Raw genomic sequence first — 19,419 nt, 5'->3', positions numbered from 1 at the left:
CTTTAGTTACACCTGAGTCTAATGTAATCCAATACTGTCATATTGCTGTCATAGAGGTGTTGATTCACTGATATTTCAGCGTCAAGGTCCCTAGTTGAAATATGTCCCTCTGGATTTTGACGGTTGTCTTTTCAGTTGCTGATCACTCTGGAAGTGTTGAAGTGATCGTGATTTGTCAGATTTCCTTTATTTATATTACTAAAGTAACAGCGATTGAGCTTCCCATCTGCTGTCACGTGAATATGGTCGATTTTGACGGCGATCTGACAGGATTCTCTAACAGCATTTTGAAATGTTGACACAACATTGTTCTGTGTAGCTGATACTTTGTCAAAATGTGTTAGAGCTTGGCACGAGTGTCGTCATGCATGGCACAGTCAAAGGACAAATCTGACGGCCGCCCAAATCAAAGCCTCTTACTAAATCATCACCACAAGATTGGCAGCCATGACAGTGGACCAATCTTCTGAAGGTCAATTATTGGATTAGCGAGCCCTTTGATTTATTGACTCGGAGAAAAGAGCTGACCCGAGCGGCAGTGTTACTAGTCGCTGTCCATGGTGCTGAATTCCTGGCTCTGCAGTGTTTCACTGAGTGCTGATGTCCATGGAGCGTCACATGAACTCAGGCAATCACCCTTGACTTGGCAGAGCCTCTCAGAAGAGAAGCCAACCAGCAACTGTGTGTGCAAAGCCGGTGGTCATAGCTCTGATGCTGTTGTCACATGGATGGTTCAATTAGGGCTGCAACTATCTGCCCTTTATTTTCTTGATTAATTTAAAGTATTAAAAAATAATCAAGTCCCATCACAAGTACTCAAAAGATTAAAAACTCTTTATTTTGTACAATAAAACATCAAAAAAAACAAAGAAAATAATTTGTTAAATTTGAAACTAAACTTTCAAACCTGTATTTTTTTTTATAGTTTAACTTTACATACATTCAGTTCTAGATGGTCGGGTCAAAGCGATATAAAAATTAACAGAATTATTTGCATAAAATGGTGAAATCTGAAATTAAATGTATTGATCTATAACTCTGACCTTGTTTGTCTAATATTGTCTATATTTTTGCTTTATTGTTCATTCAGTTGCTGCAAATTTATCATGAATTATGTTCTTTTGAGCGTTTGTTTTTAAATATATATACCAAAATTTAATTTCTAATGTATTTATGTCTGTCTTCTTTATTTGCCATCTGTTTTATTCCTTGTTATGTATCCTTCCTGTGGTACCCACTACAGCTGCATTGTGATATCATGACTGCAGTGTTGAAATCTTAAGTGTCCTCGTCTTTTTTTTTTGTCTCCTCCAGATCTATCCGGGAGCTGTGGAGCTCATGCAGGTCATAGAGGAATTCATCCACATCGTTGGATTGGGCATGAAGGATTTCCACAATGCCTATTTGATGACTGGGAACCTGGGTAAGACTCAGCCCACAGCCGCCGAGCTCGTTTTACCACTTATTTCTGCTTGACATAGACACATAATCCCTGTGCTCCGCTGACTCCTCGTGTCAATTTCCCCACCATCATTAATTTGGGATAAATAGCACGTGGTACGGGAGGGGGAGTGAAATTACTGCAAATCAATAATGTTAATTAAAACGGAGCTTGTGGTCTTAATGTGCTAAATTCCTATGAAAAACACTTAACACCAAATTCAATATCAGAGTGTGAAGGAGTGTGTAGGAACCCCCACAAGAGAGGAGCTCTAATTTAACTACAGTAATAATGAAGATATACACATAAGACTCCATGAGACATTTTTCTTCCAGGCATTACAAGCTAAATAAAATTTGCAGTAATAAATCATTTTGTGAAGCAAATACCCAGCTTACCTGTAATGTTCCACTAAAGCCTGGCCCACACTAAAAGAATTTTCACAGATTCATTCACCAACAACCAGTCCAACTCTCACAACTGGAAATGACTTTAGAGTGAACAAACATGGCAGACGATGGACAAGAAATAATTGGCGATGATAATTTTACTGAAAATTCAGGAGAAAAAAAAGAGCAAACTGTGGATGAAGTGGTGGAGACGTCGTGAACATGGGCTGTACATGTTACCTTTTTGCTGCGGTTGTTGTGCTTCCTTCTTCAGTCAGCTTGCTTCCCCACTGGCTTTTGTTTCGTTCCACGTGACAATCCACAGACTGCATGCTCGGCTGTCCTCGGGGCTCCCCCCACACAACAGGGTAACGGATCGTAAATATTGAACATGTTTAATATTTACGATTTGAAATCGGTGCGGCCACGCAAAACCACTCTTAACATCCCTCACACCACAGGAAAGTCCAAAAGGAGACCATCAAAAAATTGGGACTTTGCTTACGACTGTCGGAAGGGGGTAATCTTTTAGCGTGTACCCCTCTCAACACTCATCATTGACTTTTTTATATCAAACCGTACTTTAAAAGGTTTTTGCAAAAATCAAATATATTTGTTGCATATTTGAAGATGAAGAAGAAAAGTCTGATGTTGCGCTCTGCTGCAATCCTTTGAGAAAGACACGAGCAGCAGAGCGAACCCTAAAGCTTTCACAAATGCAGCAGTATAACAAAGATTGTTTGTCAGTTCCTTGCGAGATTAGCAGTCATGGAGAAAAACTACCGTGGGAATGTCTGATAAAAGGCTATAAAAGTGAAAGTGAAATTACAAGTTATCCTTTGCAGCTGTAATGAGCTTGCAAACATATTTTTTCTGCACCGCTGATTGCGGTCCAGATTAAAACAACCCCCTCTTTGAAAAGTATAAAAAAAAAAGTCTCTTGGTACGAGTCTTTGAGCAATACTTCTCCTTCCTCGTGTTCTCGTGGGTTCTTTTTGCTTCTGTCGCAAAGCCTCTCGGATGATCTGAGGTCTCTGTGGCATTTCATTTCTTACTCAGCCATAAATGGTGTCTTACTGGAATGGAATAATAGAACCGCGCTTGTGATTTATTCAAGCAAGTGAATGTGAGCATGTACAGCTGTGCTGGTAGGCATTTCCTCAGGAGGAGTGGGGTTTCGTCCTTGTATTCTTTACAATAGCTAACATTTGACCCACTTCTAGCAAACACTCACACTCAGAGGCTCTTTATGCCGAATGATTTCCATAATGATGAATAGGTAGCCCCAAAGACTCGCATACCAAACATGGTTAAATGAATGCACCCATCAAAATGCCATTATGAGAGGCAAATTAAGTAATGGACACTGGGAAATAAGGCTTGAATGCATTTCAAAATGCCAAGCCTTAATGACTTCTTTCACAGATAAGAGAATATTTCTGCGCCCTTCTCCTACTTTAGACCTCTTCCAATTTGGCTTAATGGTTGTCGTCCAATCTCATTGCCATTGCCTCCTCTTAATGCTCGAAAAAGCATTAACACATGACCCCTGCCTGTACACAATATGCAGTCTATTCTGAGAGGCGGACTCTAAATTGTCAGTTAAGTGTTTTATCCAGATTCCTCCAGCAGCAGCTTGGATCGCACGGCTGAACTGCAATGTTAAATATTTGAATCTTATTATATGAGTCAGACATACGACTGTCCGTGACTACGTCTGGCCTGCACTCAAATATGTGGGACTATGGATCAAACCGTGTCTATCCGTCAGACCAGATATGACAGGAAATCTTTTGGTGAACATGAAGTGATGATGCAACTCAGAATTGTGTTTCAGTCTTGAGCACTGACTGAATCAGGGCCCATACGTGAAGATCTGTACTGCAGTTATTGCACCTGCTTTCTTGTCTCTTGTTGTACAATTCCCAGATATTCTAGGGCGACTACTCTCCAGGCATACAACCATTTTTCACATGTCAGATAGTCTTACTTGCATTAGTTTCTATTAAATTAACACTGTATGAGACTTTACATAAGCAGTCCATCTGATCTATTGTTATGTGGTGCTGCTTTTAAAAGGGTATCGATTTAAAAATTGATTCGACCAAATCAAAAAGTCTTCCCTGCATTGTAGAACAATAACAATGTAATTCGAGCACAAAAACATGCAGACATCATCTGAATAGTTAAATAACCTATATGTTTATGTATGCTGAAACACTAGCTACCTGTAATACGGGAGAATTTCACGCAAAACTGTAAAACACTGACTGGTAATTATATGCTATGAATTTGTGAATTTTTGCACATTAGCTCAAACCTACAGTAGAGAACCAGCAGCAGGTTTCATTGAGAGAAAACTATTTCACACATCCTGTTATTGTCGCTAATTACTCTGATTGCTGTAATGAGGAAACTGTTCTGTAATCAGCTGCAGTTTTTTTAACAACCTGATTCTTAATTGTGATGCTATTTTTGCCGTGACCTGACAAGTACTCTTAATTCTCTACTTAATTTTTAAATAAGAATTCAAGTTTCAAATTTTAGACTTGGATTTAGGCGCATGTTGGTGCTGAAACAGGTGTGAGACCTGATGTTAGCTGATGCATTTTTGTCGACTGGATGATCACAGCTCATAGAGAATGCTGTTTAGATTTCACTTTCACTCAAAGACAGGAAGAGTTAGTGACGCGTTTTCCATCACGCAGCAGTGGTTGGTCTGCCAGAGAGGGTAGGCGGAGCTAAGCGGCTGCTTTTCCGCTCTCTGTAAGTGTCTGCGAGTAAACAGTAATCTACTATGGCTGAACAAACAAAGAAAAGATGGATGACTACAGATACAACTTCAAAAATAAGTGAAAATCCAAAGAAAAAGAAACAAACTCGACGCTCAGATGAAGGCAAACAGTCTAAAAAGGAAAGCGACCATCAGCCAGGAAAATCAAGAGTTACAACCGGAGCCAACTGTGGACGTCACACATGCAGCACTGTCTGGATATCTGGGAAGTGTGCTCCAGCAATTACCGTTTATCGCCATAGAAGCCGCCAAAGAGAACGAAACTGAGATGTTCAAGCATATAACTTTAATGAGTTGCAGCTGTTTGATCATCAGTTTTACTTTGATTAAGTCTAATTACACAAAACTGACACATTTCTAAGTTCGACAATATATCTTTAAGAAGTTTCATTTTTTGAGTGTCACACTTCATAGTCGAGCAATGTGCAACACTCAGCATTTTCAACCCAAGCTTGTTGTTTATGGACAGAAAGAAGGTTACCATTATATTTGTTTTGTCTCTCAGGGAAAATGTGATAAATATCATCACTGAACATTAAATAATAATAAAATAGTTTTTAGTAAAGTTTATATTTTTGTACATAAACGTATGGAGAAAAACATTTTCTTGAATTAAAAATCAAACTCTCGAAGACTGTGTATGAACCCTTTAGGAAGAGCATGTGAAGGTGCAGCATGTTTGTCATTTCAGTGATGCAGGACTGACGCAGGCACATTTCTGAAGATGAAGCCTTTTGGAAAGTCTTTGCTGCGAGAGGCTTTCTGAGTAATAATTTGAAGATGTGGCGGTAATGAGTTGCCTCTGGCTAGAATCAAAATGGCTGCTGGTAGAGAAATATCAAGATGTGGCAGGGAGAATTTTACAGTGCAAGAACTGACTGCATGTGTTACCTGTGTGTTGTAAATGTCAGAGAAGAGTGCAGCTTTGTGTGTTCATTTTGCCAAAATTCAAACTTGCAGACACAGGCACACAGTCATTCTTATATAACCTTTATGTTGGGAAAAGTTGTCAATACACCTAACTCTATTTTGGTAATACATGACTGAGACAAGCAGACAGGGAACAGAGGGAGTTCTCAGGGTAATCATTTTACCCCTGGACACAGCACAGCTTTGGTAGCCAGCCACACAGTAATTCCAGCTCAGAGCACAGCGCCTCGGCGGCCACGTGGGCGTTTTGATTAAAGGAATGGAAAGTTTTGTGGATCCATCGGTGGGAGCCAAGTGGAGAGCATCTGGCTGAGTAAGATATTGCAGCATCATTTCGTCACTAATTTATGGCAGCCTCTTGACACCTAGATAAATATAAGCTGTCACCGGTGCATCGTCCTCTGTCCTCCTACTTTTAGTCAAATAACCTTGATTGCGAAACGCTCTCCACTCCAGCAACTTACTCTGTCTCCTTACAAGCAAACACGGCGAGGACAAAGAGAAGCTCGGGACATGTGAGAAAATTACGCTCTGAAGGTGAAATACATCATGCGCTTTTGACATTTTAGTCCGAGCAGTGTACGCTGCGGCTTTATTTCATGGTCGGGAGAATATTTTGACATTAATAGTGATTAATAGCAATAACAGACACGTACAATGGCTGCTCATTAATTTATTATCCGTGCAGAATGTTTGTGTTGTCAGACTTTGACGGTTAACTTAATGTTGAACCTCTCATGAACGGATGTAATGAGCAATGCTTTAATTCCCTCTTATGAAAATGAGCCATACAGAATACACTCAGTGCACTCAATCGGTGTTCGGGAGCGTCGCAATCCTAAATGATCGCTTTATTTGTGCTGTCTAGCCCCATCAGGCAAGTGCAAAGCCCCATTTACCTGCAGAATTACCCTGAACTATTCCTAGCACCCTGTTGTGTCTCGCAGTGTGCCCCGTGACTAAACCCACCGACACAGACACACACACACACACACACACTCATTCACTCATACTTACCGATCCTGCTCCGAACATCTGGCGCTGTGAACAGGCCTCTTTGCAAATTCCGGGTCTCGTGGCGCTCTGTGATTTCATGCCCGCCGCTGGATCATCCAAAACTCACAGACACACCTTCTGTCACAGATTTCACTCAAACATGGAGTCTTGCCAGGATCCAAATTGCATTATTGGCAGAGCACAAGGAACAATAGAGGTTTTGCATCAATGGGAGGATTAGCCTCAGGTTCCCCCTCGCTGTAGCACCACCTGACTGGGGCTGGATGTGATAGCAGGTAAAGAACAGCACGCCTTTATCCTCCCCTTGTAATGCAGAGGCCTTTTCAGTTGATCTTGGGAATTTTCCTTGTCATTGCTTTGGTGCATAGACCGGCCTTTTATAGCACCTTGGCAGGAAGGAGAGAAAAGGAACAAGCGATTAAGGAGATTACTTGTCTACCAGTTGTCAGGCGCCAGTCGTGGATTTGACTTTGCACTTTGTGGTAAATGTGTGCATGAATACGTAACATCTATTTGGGGATTCTTCAACATATAAATTACCTTTATTTTGACAAACAGAGGTCAAAATAGGTCTGATAGTTTGACAAATGAATACATATATCTGTGTCTCTAACTTAAGTATATAGAGCTGTAATACTCAGCCTTTATCAGCATCAGTATTTGGTTACTAGATGTCATTGTTTCATGGTGTTTGCCAGAGTATTTAAAGTCCTGCCTCGCAGATTGGGCGTGATCGGTTTTTAAACTTAGCTTGTAGGAGTATTTTTTGGTTTAAATATGGATTACAGATTGTGCCCTTCAAAGAGTACAGCAGAGGTGTTGTTGCACAACCTCTGAAGGATGAAAGTTTCAGCTGTGTTGAGCTCTAATCTGCAGTGTTCAGGCACAGATTTAGCAGGTGAAGGCAGGTTACAAGTAATGCTCTGTCCGGAGTGATATAACAATGCACCAAAAGTTCAATATTCATGTTCAATACAATTATTGTTTTACAGCAACTTTTCACCTGCGACATGCCCGAAAACTCTACATTACATACAAAGACTTTGATTTATATTAAAGGTGGGAAAAGCAACTTTGGTGAAAGCAGGAAAAGTTAGCTGTAGTTTCAAAGTAACCAGCCAGTCGATGTCATCACATACCAACTACCTTCCTCTTCCTCCTTGCTACCCATCAAACAGACATATTACAAATTTTTCTTTAAGAGCATATGATTAATTGTTTTCTGTCTGGATGTAAAATTGATTTAAAGAGCAGCTCCAGTCACGTTTTAAGACATATAAAATGCTCTGCTTGAAATAATAAATTGTGTCTGATATGTCTCCTCCTCCTTCCCGAATCTGCATAGTCCCCGCCCACTATGCACATTTCCAACCATCCCCTCTGTCGCGAAAACAAAACACTTGTAGAAGTAGTAGTAACGTTAGCGTTAGTAGTCAGTTGTTAGTTTACAAATATTACGATGACGGTTACAGCTGGCTTGCGCCTCGCCGAAGTGGTTGCCATAGGTTGCACATAATGATACACATAGCGTCACCCCGACCATTGACAGGATTGGCTCCTTAGGTTTGTGACGTCTCAAACCTGCCAATCTGAAAACGTGTTGTTCAGCCTGTCCTTGGTGCACTGCAGTTTAAAAGCAGACAGGCCCAGCCATGGAGATGACTGCTGATGTTGTTCCTGATATGTCTTGTAGCTCATGAAGAACACCACATGGAGATGTTTACAAAGTTAAACACTTGATTTCACTGGAGGGGGTCTTTAAAAATAAAAACGTCCCTAAGATCAATTTCCTAAGCTAGTTTTAATAGAGGACTATAAAAAAAAGAAAACTAACAAGGTCTACACGATATCATTTTAAAACGTGAGTATTACACTCTTCCTGCAGACACTTAAAGGTATAGTTAAACATCTCTTTGCTTTCTGTTCAATTTAGATGAGAAGAGCAACTCCGCTTTCATATCTGTGCAGTTAATATGGAGCTAAAGCTTTGGAGCTCCTAAGAAATCCTCTTGTGCAACCATGTCAAATTTTATATCTTGTAAAGAAACAACATGTAATGAGTTGACATTAAGGCATTATTATATTTTTTTGTAACTTTTAAACGAGCCTGGGAAGCTGTTTTTAGACTTTATGTTCCCAGAATCTTTTTCACCACATGCTTCCTGTTTGATAAATGAAAATTCTCCAAGAGGCAAACTTACAAATTCTCTGCAGTATATTGATCATAAGTATTTCTTCGTTGGTCTGTGTGTTGATTGTGCAGTGGCCAGCATCCAGAGACTTCCAGCAGTGTCCGTGATGACTGACATCAACTTCCCCATGAAGGGTCGTAAAGGCATGGTCGACTGGGCCAGGAACTCCGAAGATAAAGTGGTCATCCCAAAGGGCCTCTTTGTTTCCCAGTCAGCAGGTTTGTGACTGAATATATTTCACAGATACTACCAGACTGCCTCGAGTCTAACGCGTCTTCCTTTGGGACTCACAGCCACATGCACGGATTTCATGTTCAAACTGTGTTTGTGTTAGTATACCTGGTAAAAAATGTACTTCTGTATAAAACTTGTTGTAAAATTTATTCAACCTCCAGCAGGAATTTAAGATTTATGCATTGTGAAAAGACAGTGATGGATTCAGTGGCCCCGACTGAGGGATGGGAGTATAAAATATCTTGACGTTTCATCAAAGCTGAATGATTTAAGTTGAATTGTTCTGTCTGAGAAGACTTTCAGAGCGACACATCAGTGTTGCAGATGTTTCTTAATGTTTTTAGCTTCACCACCTTCTATTATGGGAAGGTGCAATACTGTAACAAGCCTTTAAACAAAGCCAGCTTGTTTGCCTGCTTGTTTCAAGTCACTGGGTTTCCACTGAGTCAGCATCCCTTCAAACGCTGACAGTCGCCACTCTATATATCGCAATCCAGAGCCAGACAATTTGGTTAATTGGCGTGATCAGTCTTATCTGGAATACATCACAGATAACAAAACAAGGGATTGATTAGGAATTTGTGCCATATGCCTAATCCCAGCCACTCTAATTTGGACCGTGTAAGACGCTCCTTCTTTTGAAGACTTTAGCACTTCTCTTACTGGAGTCCACAAAGTCTGTAGAAAAAAGTTGCGAGAAAAGAAGTTCCTCCTTGCGAAAGAAAAAAAGTGTTGTTGGCAGAAAATGCTCTGGCACTGCTAACTAGCAAGTTTGCATAAGCCAAGTGTTGCTCCCAATTAAAACTTTCCTTGGAATTATGAAAATTTGCCTTGTTATTAGACGGCAAAACTTAAAGTATTAAACATATACAGTATGTATATGTTTAATATTTACTTTTTAAGTTAAAATCTGCCAACGAGGCGGGTATAATGAGGTTGGGTGATGCTATGAAAAAGCAACTTGACAATTTATTTTTCATTCCTCCCTTTAGATATGGAAGGATCGCCCGTCTTCATTTTGGGAACAGTTCTCTACAAGACTCTCGGACTCATGCTACCTTCACCAAAGTAAGGACACCGCATCTCCTTGTCTGTTTTTCCTGTTAGCTGGCAAGGGGAGATTTGAGACAGATTTAATCCTTTGGAAGCTGCAAAGGTGTCCATATTTATTTAGAGTTGTAGATCAAGTCTTTGAAACAGAATGTGCTTTCCTCCAATGTCCCTGAAATGTCACACTTCAAAGACTTGAAATTCAAAGTTTCATCAGGATAAGGAAGAAACCAAATACTTTCTCTCTACAGCTTTTGCTTATACTAAGTTAATTCCTTTAATCCATTTTATTCATAATCCCTTTTTTTATTCCCTTAGAGTAATTTTTTGCATATGAAACTTTTAAAAAGTATTGTAATGATGTTGTCTGTAATTAAGCAAATGAAACATACTCACTGCAGCGTGGAATATGTAGTTAATTAAGGATGACATTAGCTCCTGGAAAAAGCAGCATGAAGTCCCGAACAAACACCTGGTGTCACACCCCAATCAACAAGTCCCTGGCACCAACGTCCCAAGGACGGAGCGGTCATTCCAGGACCAGCCAGGCCAGCTGTCACAGGTGGAGCAGCAGCCCTCTGCGCACATGTGGAGAGGCGCTCACACTGGGTAACTGCAGCTCGCCCTCTCCAGACTAACACGAGTATAAGCAGATCAAGTACTGATAGACTTGATTTTCCCTTTGCTAGATTTTAAGCTTGTGAAGTTTCAAAGGAGAAAACTGCTTTTTTTGCAGCAAAATGTCAGAAATCTCCCAGTGCACTTAGAGAGACGAGAACTTAAAGTATCCATCTACTCTATCGATTTTTAAATAAGTCTGACGTGAAAAACGAACTCGCACTGTCTGACAAAGTCGGATGAAAATATTCTCCGCTCAAGTAGTCAGGGGGCTGCTGCAATCTCACCTCTGCTTTCCTTTGTGAAGTAGACAGTTTTCCTCATAGTGGGAAGTGCTGATGGGTTTCATCTTCTAATAAAAAGAGTATTCTGTCAAGCATACAATAGTTAGAGATGGTTTCTCAAACAGGACTATAATGGCAGATTTTAAAAGCGTACAACTGAAAGAAACATGTGGTGAAGGTCGGCCGAGCCTTTGATTTGTATTCTCTGTTTTCTGCTCTGATGTTTTCAACAACATTACTGGCAAACATGGTGTACAGCTGCTTTGACATCTAATGGGCAGCTTTTGAAATCCTCCTGATATTGAGTGTTCAATATTTTGGTCAGTATTCAGTACAAGCTGCGCCAGAGAAAATACCTTTGGCTGATTCTCTACTACTTTAAAAAATGAATTAGCAGACTCTAAATTTTAGATTATTAGATGAGCAAACATGGAGGGAATTTTAATTCTAAATGTGCACAAAATCTTCTCAGAGACGCAGAGCTCGTCCTCCTTATAGATCCCACATAAGTCTCCATGACTCTGCACTTAAACCTAATCCTTAAGTGTTAATGCTTCCTCACAGAGACCTCAGGTGTTTGAAGTAAAATCAGGGTTAAAGCTTTGAACACTTGAAATGTTGTCTGATGTTCATCCTTTATATCCATAAGCTCCATGTAGCCTTTATAGGGAAGTACAGTATGCTAATACAGTTAAGTGCATAAATCAAACAAGAGCTTCCACGCTCTTCCACATTGTGTAAGAAGGTGATTGTTCAGTGTCTGACCCTCACTGAAAATGAAGTGTCTGAAGGGAACATCTAAGAAATTAAAGGGGGGAAGTCACTAAAGGATTGAGCCGCTCTTGCGCCGGCTAAACCATGACATAAAAAGACTCTGTGTCATTCTCGAAGCACACGCAGAGGGTTGAATGCACCACAAAGTGTGCTGCAGAGCAAACAGCGTCTCTGTGCTCCGGTGGCGTTTGCACGTATTTAAATGAGTCAGTATGCAGACATTGGGGGCAAATTTGGCCCCTTTCTATGCAAGTAAGTCTTGTGGCAAAAAGCACCTAATTCACAAACACCAGCGCTGACAGCACCGCGCAGTTAGAGTGAAAATATTACCTTCTGCAGAGAGCTGGTGGTAACTGTGGCGCTGTATTATAAGGGCTGTCACGCTGAGTTTCCAGTTATCGTGACGACAATTCCTTTTAGTGTGATCAAAAACATTTATTATTAAAATGAAAATATATTGTCATTATTATTATAATCGGGAGACCAATCAGTCCGATGCTGTGCAAGGCTCAACCCTTGGCACACGGGCACACTTTGTCCACATGTGTGGAGACAATCTGTAGCCGTTATGCATGACGGGGGTTATTATCTGGACGAGCTGCTGTTGCACGCTCGTTTAAAGAAATGAAGCTGCGTTACAGACAGTTAAACTAGTAAACAACCGTAGAGTCCGGACTTTACAATGAACTGTTAAAGGAACTGCCCCCTCCTCTCCCTGCTCATCACCGATCTGTGCACGGAGTTAAGATCCGTCAGCGTGCGCTCAACTTCTGCCTGAGAGTGCGGCAGAGAGTGGAGGTGCAGACAGCTTCTCTCCACAATCAGACACGAAACAAGAACAAACTGCACGGATCTCCAAAACTTCATGGGCATGTTTGCACTTGAATATCATCAGTGCAATTTGCTTTGTGAATCAGACCTTGAGACGGAGCAGATAGCGGGTGCAAATGACGCGCAATTGATGGTGCTATCAGCGGCCGCAATTCATTCTTAATGAATTCCCCCCTAAATGTTGTCGTCTTTGTTTCGCTCAGGAACCACACAGTCGTGAACTCCAAGGTCATTGCTGTGACTGTGAGACCCGAGCCCAAGGCAACAGAGTCCCACCTGGAGATTGAACTGGCTCACCTGGCAAATGTAAGCAACAAGGTAACACACTCATATTAAGTATATACTGCAGATAAATGTGTCGTTCAGTTCTGTGAGTGCTTCTTTGTTGGTCCTTTTTTAACTCGCTTGAAAGAGTTTTTGTCTGTTTTGTCTGTCCGACCATGAACACGGCACACATCACCTCCCATTAGCCAACACACAATGCTGGTTAATTGGGTCGATAATTAATTCACAAGGCCCGGTGTCAGGAGAGTGCGCTGCAGTCAGATAATTACACGGACAATCCTTTTATGATCCAGACCCTTTTATTCATCTTGGAGATAAAGTGCATGCAAGTCTGATGGTGTCAGCAAGTGTGTGTGTGTGTCTGATAGTTAACGCCACTCTCCGGTTTACATGAGCCATGAAACACACTTTCAAAAGATCCTCATGAAGGACGAACGTGCAGTTATTTATAATGATGACGATAATGATGATCAGTTTTCATCATGAGCCTGGTAAACATTGTGTCTTCTTCCTTCCTTCCAGGGAACCATGAACCCTTACTGTGCACTGTGGGACAGCAACATCATGTAAGTGGGCATGAACTTTTTAAGTCGTGCATTCTCCCGTCACCTTAAAGGGATAGTTTGTATTTTTTTGAAGTGGGGTTCATTGGTGACTCTAATTGCCCGTAGGCAATGTGAGCTTGAAAGGTTGTCTGTCTTTGTGTCGGCCCTGTGATTGCCTGTCAATCAGTCGAGGTGAAACCCCGCCTCATGCCCAATGACAGCTGGGATAGGCTCCAGCCCCCCAAAACTCTGAACAGGAGGAACAAGCCGTATAGATAATGGATGGATGGATAGATGGGATTGAAAAGGTACTTGTTAATAGTGTGTGTATTACTTACTGTAAATGGAGGTCAGGCCAATTTAACCAGACGTCTCCGGCTGGCTCCCTTTGTCATGGTTCTAACTCTTGACATTCCTCGTTTATAGACTGTTTACCTTCATCTGAGCGTCGAATTTGTTTCTTTTTCTTTGGATTTCACTTATATTAAGTTGTGTCTGTAGTCATCCATCTTTTCTTTGTTTGTTCAGCCATAGTAGATTACTGTTTACTCGCAATGCTTACAGAAACCAACCACAGCTGAGTCACTAACTGGCTGATTTTTTCCGCAAATGTCGCCACAGACACCCAGTCCATAATAATACTATATATTGCAAATGTAAAGGCTTTTATCAGTGGGCCATAGGCTCAATCACCATTGTGTTACCTCATTCAGCGATAGATAGTGACTTAACAGACATTTATTTAATGAAAAAGTTTGAGATTACACCTTAAAGTGCTTTATTTGAAATACTTTCAGCGCTTCACCTTGCCGTCAGACAGCCCTCTCAACAATGAGCCGTGTTCATTCACATGATGCACACTGTGCAACAGGGTAAAAGTCTTTGCCCCATCTTTGAAAGAAGATGATGAGAAAGAGGTTAAGAAGAAAATCTTCGTGCCAAAGGAAAGGGCTGTCTGACGGCAAGGTGAAGCAGTGAAAATATTTTAAAATGTCGTGCACACTCAACTTAGATACTACGTTTTGCTACAAACTGAAGAGTCGTACAAAGCTTAGCTTTTGCTTCAGTACTCAAAACAGGGGCCGTGCTGACCGCCATCATCTGTAGGTAATACACTCACGTTTTGAAGTACCTTTTTACTTAGTACAACCCCACTTAAAAAATTACAAACGATCCCTTTAAGATACCTGTCTTAGTCTCACCCTCGTGTTTACTCTGAACTTGGAAAGTCAGCCTCTCGTTTTTGTGCTCCAAACATGTGGAATTACCTACAACGCACTCTCAGGATTAACACTCTCTTGGACAAAAGAAGGCGATGGTCTCAAATCATTTCACTTCAGCTTGCAATTGTTGTTATTAAGTATTGTGTCCTTGGTTGTTTTAATTGTGTCATTTTCTATATCTATTGTTGCAAAGGAGGGAAACCTCAGTGCTTTTGGAGGCTTAAATGAAGGCTTGAATGAAACATGAAGAGACGATCACATCTCTCTTGCATATTCATTTGCAAAGAAGGTTGATGACCCAATGCACATCAAACATGCAAGAAAGCTGAGGAAAATAAACCTCAGAGGCAAAATGATACATGAAACCTAATAATGTGGTGGACTGATGATAGGAATACCTATCAGTTGAAATGTAGCTGTTGTTAAGCAGTATGTAAGATGTCTATGTTTTGCAGAGACTCTAACGAGTGCTAATTTAAGACAGAGGTTATTCAGTTTTATTCAACTAGTCTGAGTTGGTAAAGTTTCAGTGTCCCTGGGTTCAGCATATGCCGTCATGATTTCGTCAAGACTCCAGCAAGAACATAATATGAGTCACTCATGAGTCATAAGTTCTCTCCTGTAAATTTCAATCATAGAGACACCACTGCCAGTGAGTTTTACCCTACAGATTGTTCAATCAGAAAGCAATTAGCAGCACGCTTCACAGACAATTGAAAAAAAGCTAATTTTACAAGTAAGAGTTGATAAGGCAACATACGGAGATAAGAACAGGGCTGATAGTCTCTGCCTGAAGTGCTTGAAAGTCAGCCACAAATATACTGCAGAATTATATAACACAGCAAAGGGAAATCATGAGGACATATGCAAAACACCTCTGCAATAGACTAAAAAATCATAAATGAATAACATTAGACACCAACCTGCCCTGACAACAACATCATATCCGTTTTATTTGGACTAATGTGTCTAATTACTGCTTTTCTGAGGCTGCTAAATGCTAAACATAGAATTTCAAGTTGTTTTGCCTGAGTTTGTTGCTGTGACGCTGTTAAAGGAGACTTGATGTCACCTTGTTTTCAGTGGAATGATTTTTGTGTCTGCACAGTTAACATTTGACAGCAATGTTCTTGTCACGGTGACGCATAGTAAACCAAAGTTGTTGGAGAATTTCCACCCAGAGAAACTTTTCTTACTTTACAGAGAGCAGTGTGGAAGCTATTTGCTCATCTCTGTTTACAGATTCAGATACAGATGTGTAGGCAGGGACGTGGATTTTAGGGATGGCCGGTGTTCTGGTTTCCGTTTGTACTATGCTTGTAGTCCGAGTAATATTGACCAATCACGGATCAGCAGGCTGCGGTTTATGCAGGAAAAAACAGTCGGTGTGGAGAGCAAAAGCAGGCGTACTGTAATGCGCCGTAGTGACATCACGGCTCCCATCAGCGGTTACCTGACGATGATTTAGCGTCTTATTAATCTCTATAAACAGACATCTGCATGCTAACAGTGAACAATCTGTTCTAGATCAAAAATTCAACTTGAGATAAATTCACTTCATGCTGTGTCACGAAAGCCGTTCAGCATTTAGATTTCCCGACTTCCTCGAATGCATCAGAGATGATCGATCCGACCTCCATTCAACAAACGAGCATTTTAAAAGTAGTTTTCTTCTCCTCTTGAGGACGGACCTGACAAAGCTTCGTTTTTACTTTTTACTAATCTGCATCATGATGTTGAAATTTCTGCAAAGGCAAGACTCGTTAATTAAAGTCAGTCACAAGTTATTTTTCTGTAAACAATGCAGCAAGCGGAAAAGGAAGTCTTGACTGGAAGTCGTTTATCGCTACACGCCCGACATGTTCACCGTTGTCCCCAGAGGACATATCGTCGCCAGCAGTCCGAGATTGGCTATTTGCTAATTACACTATAAAAGAATAGAGGCTGTAGAGTTATTTACCGTTAAAAGCTATAAACTCCCCATCGTAGCAACCCCTACATTAATACTAACAGCATTAGTTGAGTAATGGCCATTTAATGCAATAATATTCTTTAATTATCTCTCTATAGTAGCTTTAATTGTTGCTGGAAGAGTCTTCTCATATTTGCATTCACCTGATGCAGGGATTTACGCATGTATGATGTGATGCAGAAGATGAGTGTTGTTGAATTGGGAGGAATCCTCTGAAGCCATGGTTTGTTTGGCTGCGCTGTAAACAGACACACAGGTTGCTCTGCTCCTGTACTCGCTGCTATAGGAATGTTTGCTTCCACCAGGAGACTGAAAGCCTCTCAGGGACTGGTGTTATGACCCGAAAAATCGTCACCAGTAGCCAAAAGTGTCGCCAAATCGTTTTCATTTCAACATCGATCTGATGTTTAGATATGTTTATGATTTCCTGGATTCATAACAACAGAAATAATAAAACATGGCTGCAGGGGTGCTAATTATTTATGGTGTATCTGATGTTTAATTAAATTGAAGTTGTTTGAGCACTTCCTGTTTTATTCATGGGAAACCTAACAGCAGCTGTGGATGAACAAGCCCGGGCAGCAGCTGATACGAGGTTGTTATTTTTGCTTTGAAATAGCATGTGAATTGTGCATGCTCTGTCCTCTATCATGGTATTTGAGGGCAACTGGTCTATTTTTGAACAGCAAAGATACAACTGGGACAACTCGGCTCCATTCTCTTTCTCTGACTTTCACAAACCGAGCGTTTTATATCGGCTTTTTTTCCCCCTGATCCTCACCAAGTCGTTTTAATCAGAGCACCGCTGAATGACTCCATGGTCTGATTATCATGTTCATTTCAAACAGTTGGCTCGTCCGATCACACAATAGCAGCCACTCTCAGGACTCATCGAGGGGGTAATACACCATCTGTCAGCCATGTTGGTTCAAACCAAATGAGAGCACTCGCTGTAACAATTAGCAGAATGAAAAAAATGAGGTTCACAAGTGGAGGAGTGTGTCCTCTGTGCTGCCCGCTGCACTTCCTGGTTGTGGTCAGAATATGTGAGCTGAACACTGAAGGCAGCTACAGTGAAGCTGCAGGGCTGAGACAGCTGCCACACCTGAGTCTCTGCAGCTTTACTTCCACAGCAGCGCTGGAAACCTGAGGCATAAATATTCAATGTGACAACACAAGGGGAAACTGTTGTTATTTGTCTGTGTGAAAGCGACTGCTGTTCAGCACTACAAAGCTGCAGCTCCGTAGCTTGTGATACAATCTATACGTTCTGTGTGCGTCCTTATTTTTCTACGCAGAGTGAACCAAATGGGTGAATTTTTAATGAGGTGCTGTTAAATCTTAATAACTGCAAAGTAGAAAAATGTATCCTCATTTTAGTAAAAAGGGGGAGAGCATTTAAGAACAGAAAGCGTCTATTTCTGAGTCCTGTTTAACGGGAATGATTTAAACATTAAAATGAACCTGCTAAAGGGAGAGTACGCTGGATTCTCACTAGTGCCACATAGTACGATTAAAGGATCGTTTGTTGACATCATCGTATGCAGAATCTTCATGGACAGTCACATTTACTCAACTACTGTTGTGAAATGGTTATGAAACAGACTCAACCTGATACCGATGGTTCTTTATGACCCAGAACACTGACTATTCCTTTATGGTTATTTTTAATGTGTGTCACTGCTGTCTCCGGGTCAGAGTCCCGCCAAGCGTTTAATAGCACGCTGAGCAAAAGAGCCTCTGTTTGCATTTTCCCTGGCAAAGTTTCACAGTTAATGGTACATTAGACAGTTAAAGAGAAGCTGGAGGAAGTTTTTCCTTGGAGAATACTCCACACGCATGGTCAGGACAGGATCAGCGATGAGATAAGATGCACTGCGTTGTCCACGGGGTGGCCAGCGTGGACACAAAATGACAGTTCCTCACTGTTGCTTTGAGGTACATGTAGTTCATGTGAACAGTCTTTACTACATTTCAGAGAGAAATATTCTATTAATGCCCTATTATATCTGTCAGACAGCTTTAATTAAAGGCAGGACTTTGTACAGAATTATATTTTACATGTAAATCATAAGATGAGCTCATAATATATCATGCATTGTTACAGTCATACTGTATTAAAGGACTTAATTTAGCTCTAAAAACATTTAAATACTACTTGTAAGCAGAGGTGTAAATAGTAGCTACTTCTAAAATATACAAGTCAAGTAGAAGTAGAAGATTTGGTGTCATTGATGAGAGATGGAGCTTCTGTCAAAGAGTAAGATCCTTTGTTTAACCAGAAACAGCAGTTATATAGTCCTCTTCATCGCCACCAGACTCCAGTAACAGTAATTTTATCTTGCAGAACACGGGAGCTGCTGATGGTCTGTCGCTGCCTCGATCGTTTAGTTTGTTTGTGTTATTGTGTCGTGTTTTAAATGGTTAGTTCAGTTTGGAACCAACATGTGTATCGACATGTAACGAGGCAGCGGTAGACCAGCAGGTCCCGTGTTCTGCAAGCTAAAATGTTTTTGTTTAATGGAGTCTGGTGGCTTTGAAGAGAGCGATCTAGAGGCTGTTTCTGGTTAAACAGAACACTTCCTTCAGTCTGTGTCAAAGGTAGTGTTTCCTCTGTTTTGTCGCGATGCATGACGCTTTGATCCGATCAGCCTGTTTTTGATGCGATGCAATTGATTGGCGTCTGGTCCAAGTCAGTCTTTCTTTCTAGCTCACAATATGGATGTACAAATATAGGGAATAACTTTTAAAATAACATTTAAAACATACTTCAGTAAAAGTAAAATTACTGACTATGAAAAAAGTACACGAAAAAGCTACGGTAATGTGAGTACTTGTGA

At 40.9% G+C, this 19,419-nt stretch overlaps 1 protein-coding gene across 6 annotated transcripts in view; it reads left to right on the top strand.

Moving 5' to 3' along the window:
- adgrb3 (adhesion G protein-coupled receptor B3) overlaps positions 1–19,419 on the top strand; it is a 130,359-nt gene that overhangs the window by 76,185 nt on the left and 34,755 nt on the right. For 4 of the 6 annotated variants that reach the window (XM_069658179.1, XM_069658180.1, XM_069658182.1 and 1 more), the window contains 5 exons: positions 1,315–1,423; positions 8,835–8,981; positions 9,990–10,065; positions 12,758–12,872; positions 13,362–13,405. In XM_069658179.1, the coding sequence (XP_069514280.1) occupies positions 1,315–1,423; positions 8,835–8,981; positions 9,990–10,065; positions 12,758–12,872; positions 13,362–13,405 (491 nt within the window). The remainder of the gene's footprint in view (positions 1–1,314; positions 1,424–8,834; positions 8,982–9,989; positions 10,066–12,757; positions 12,873–13,361; positions 13,406–19,419) is intronic. The other 2 variants (XM_069658183.1, XM_069658181.1) reach the window with 1 other exon arrangement.

The sequence above is a fragment of the Semicossyphus pulcher genome, unplaced genomic scaffold (genome assembly GCF_022749685.1).
Source record: "Semicossyphus pulcher isolate SPU_LCO1_2020_fin unplaced genomic scaffold, fSemPul1.0.p SCAF_12, whole genome shotgun sequence".
NCBI classification, from domain to species: Eukaryota; Metazoa; Chordata; class Actinopteri; order Labriformes; family Labridae; genus Semicossyphus; species Semicossyphus pulcher.
This window is presented reverse-complemented; position numbering and strand designations above follow the sequence as displayed.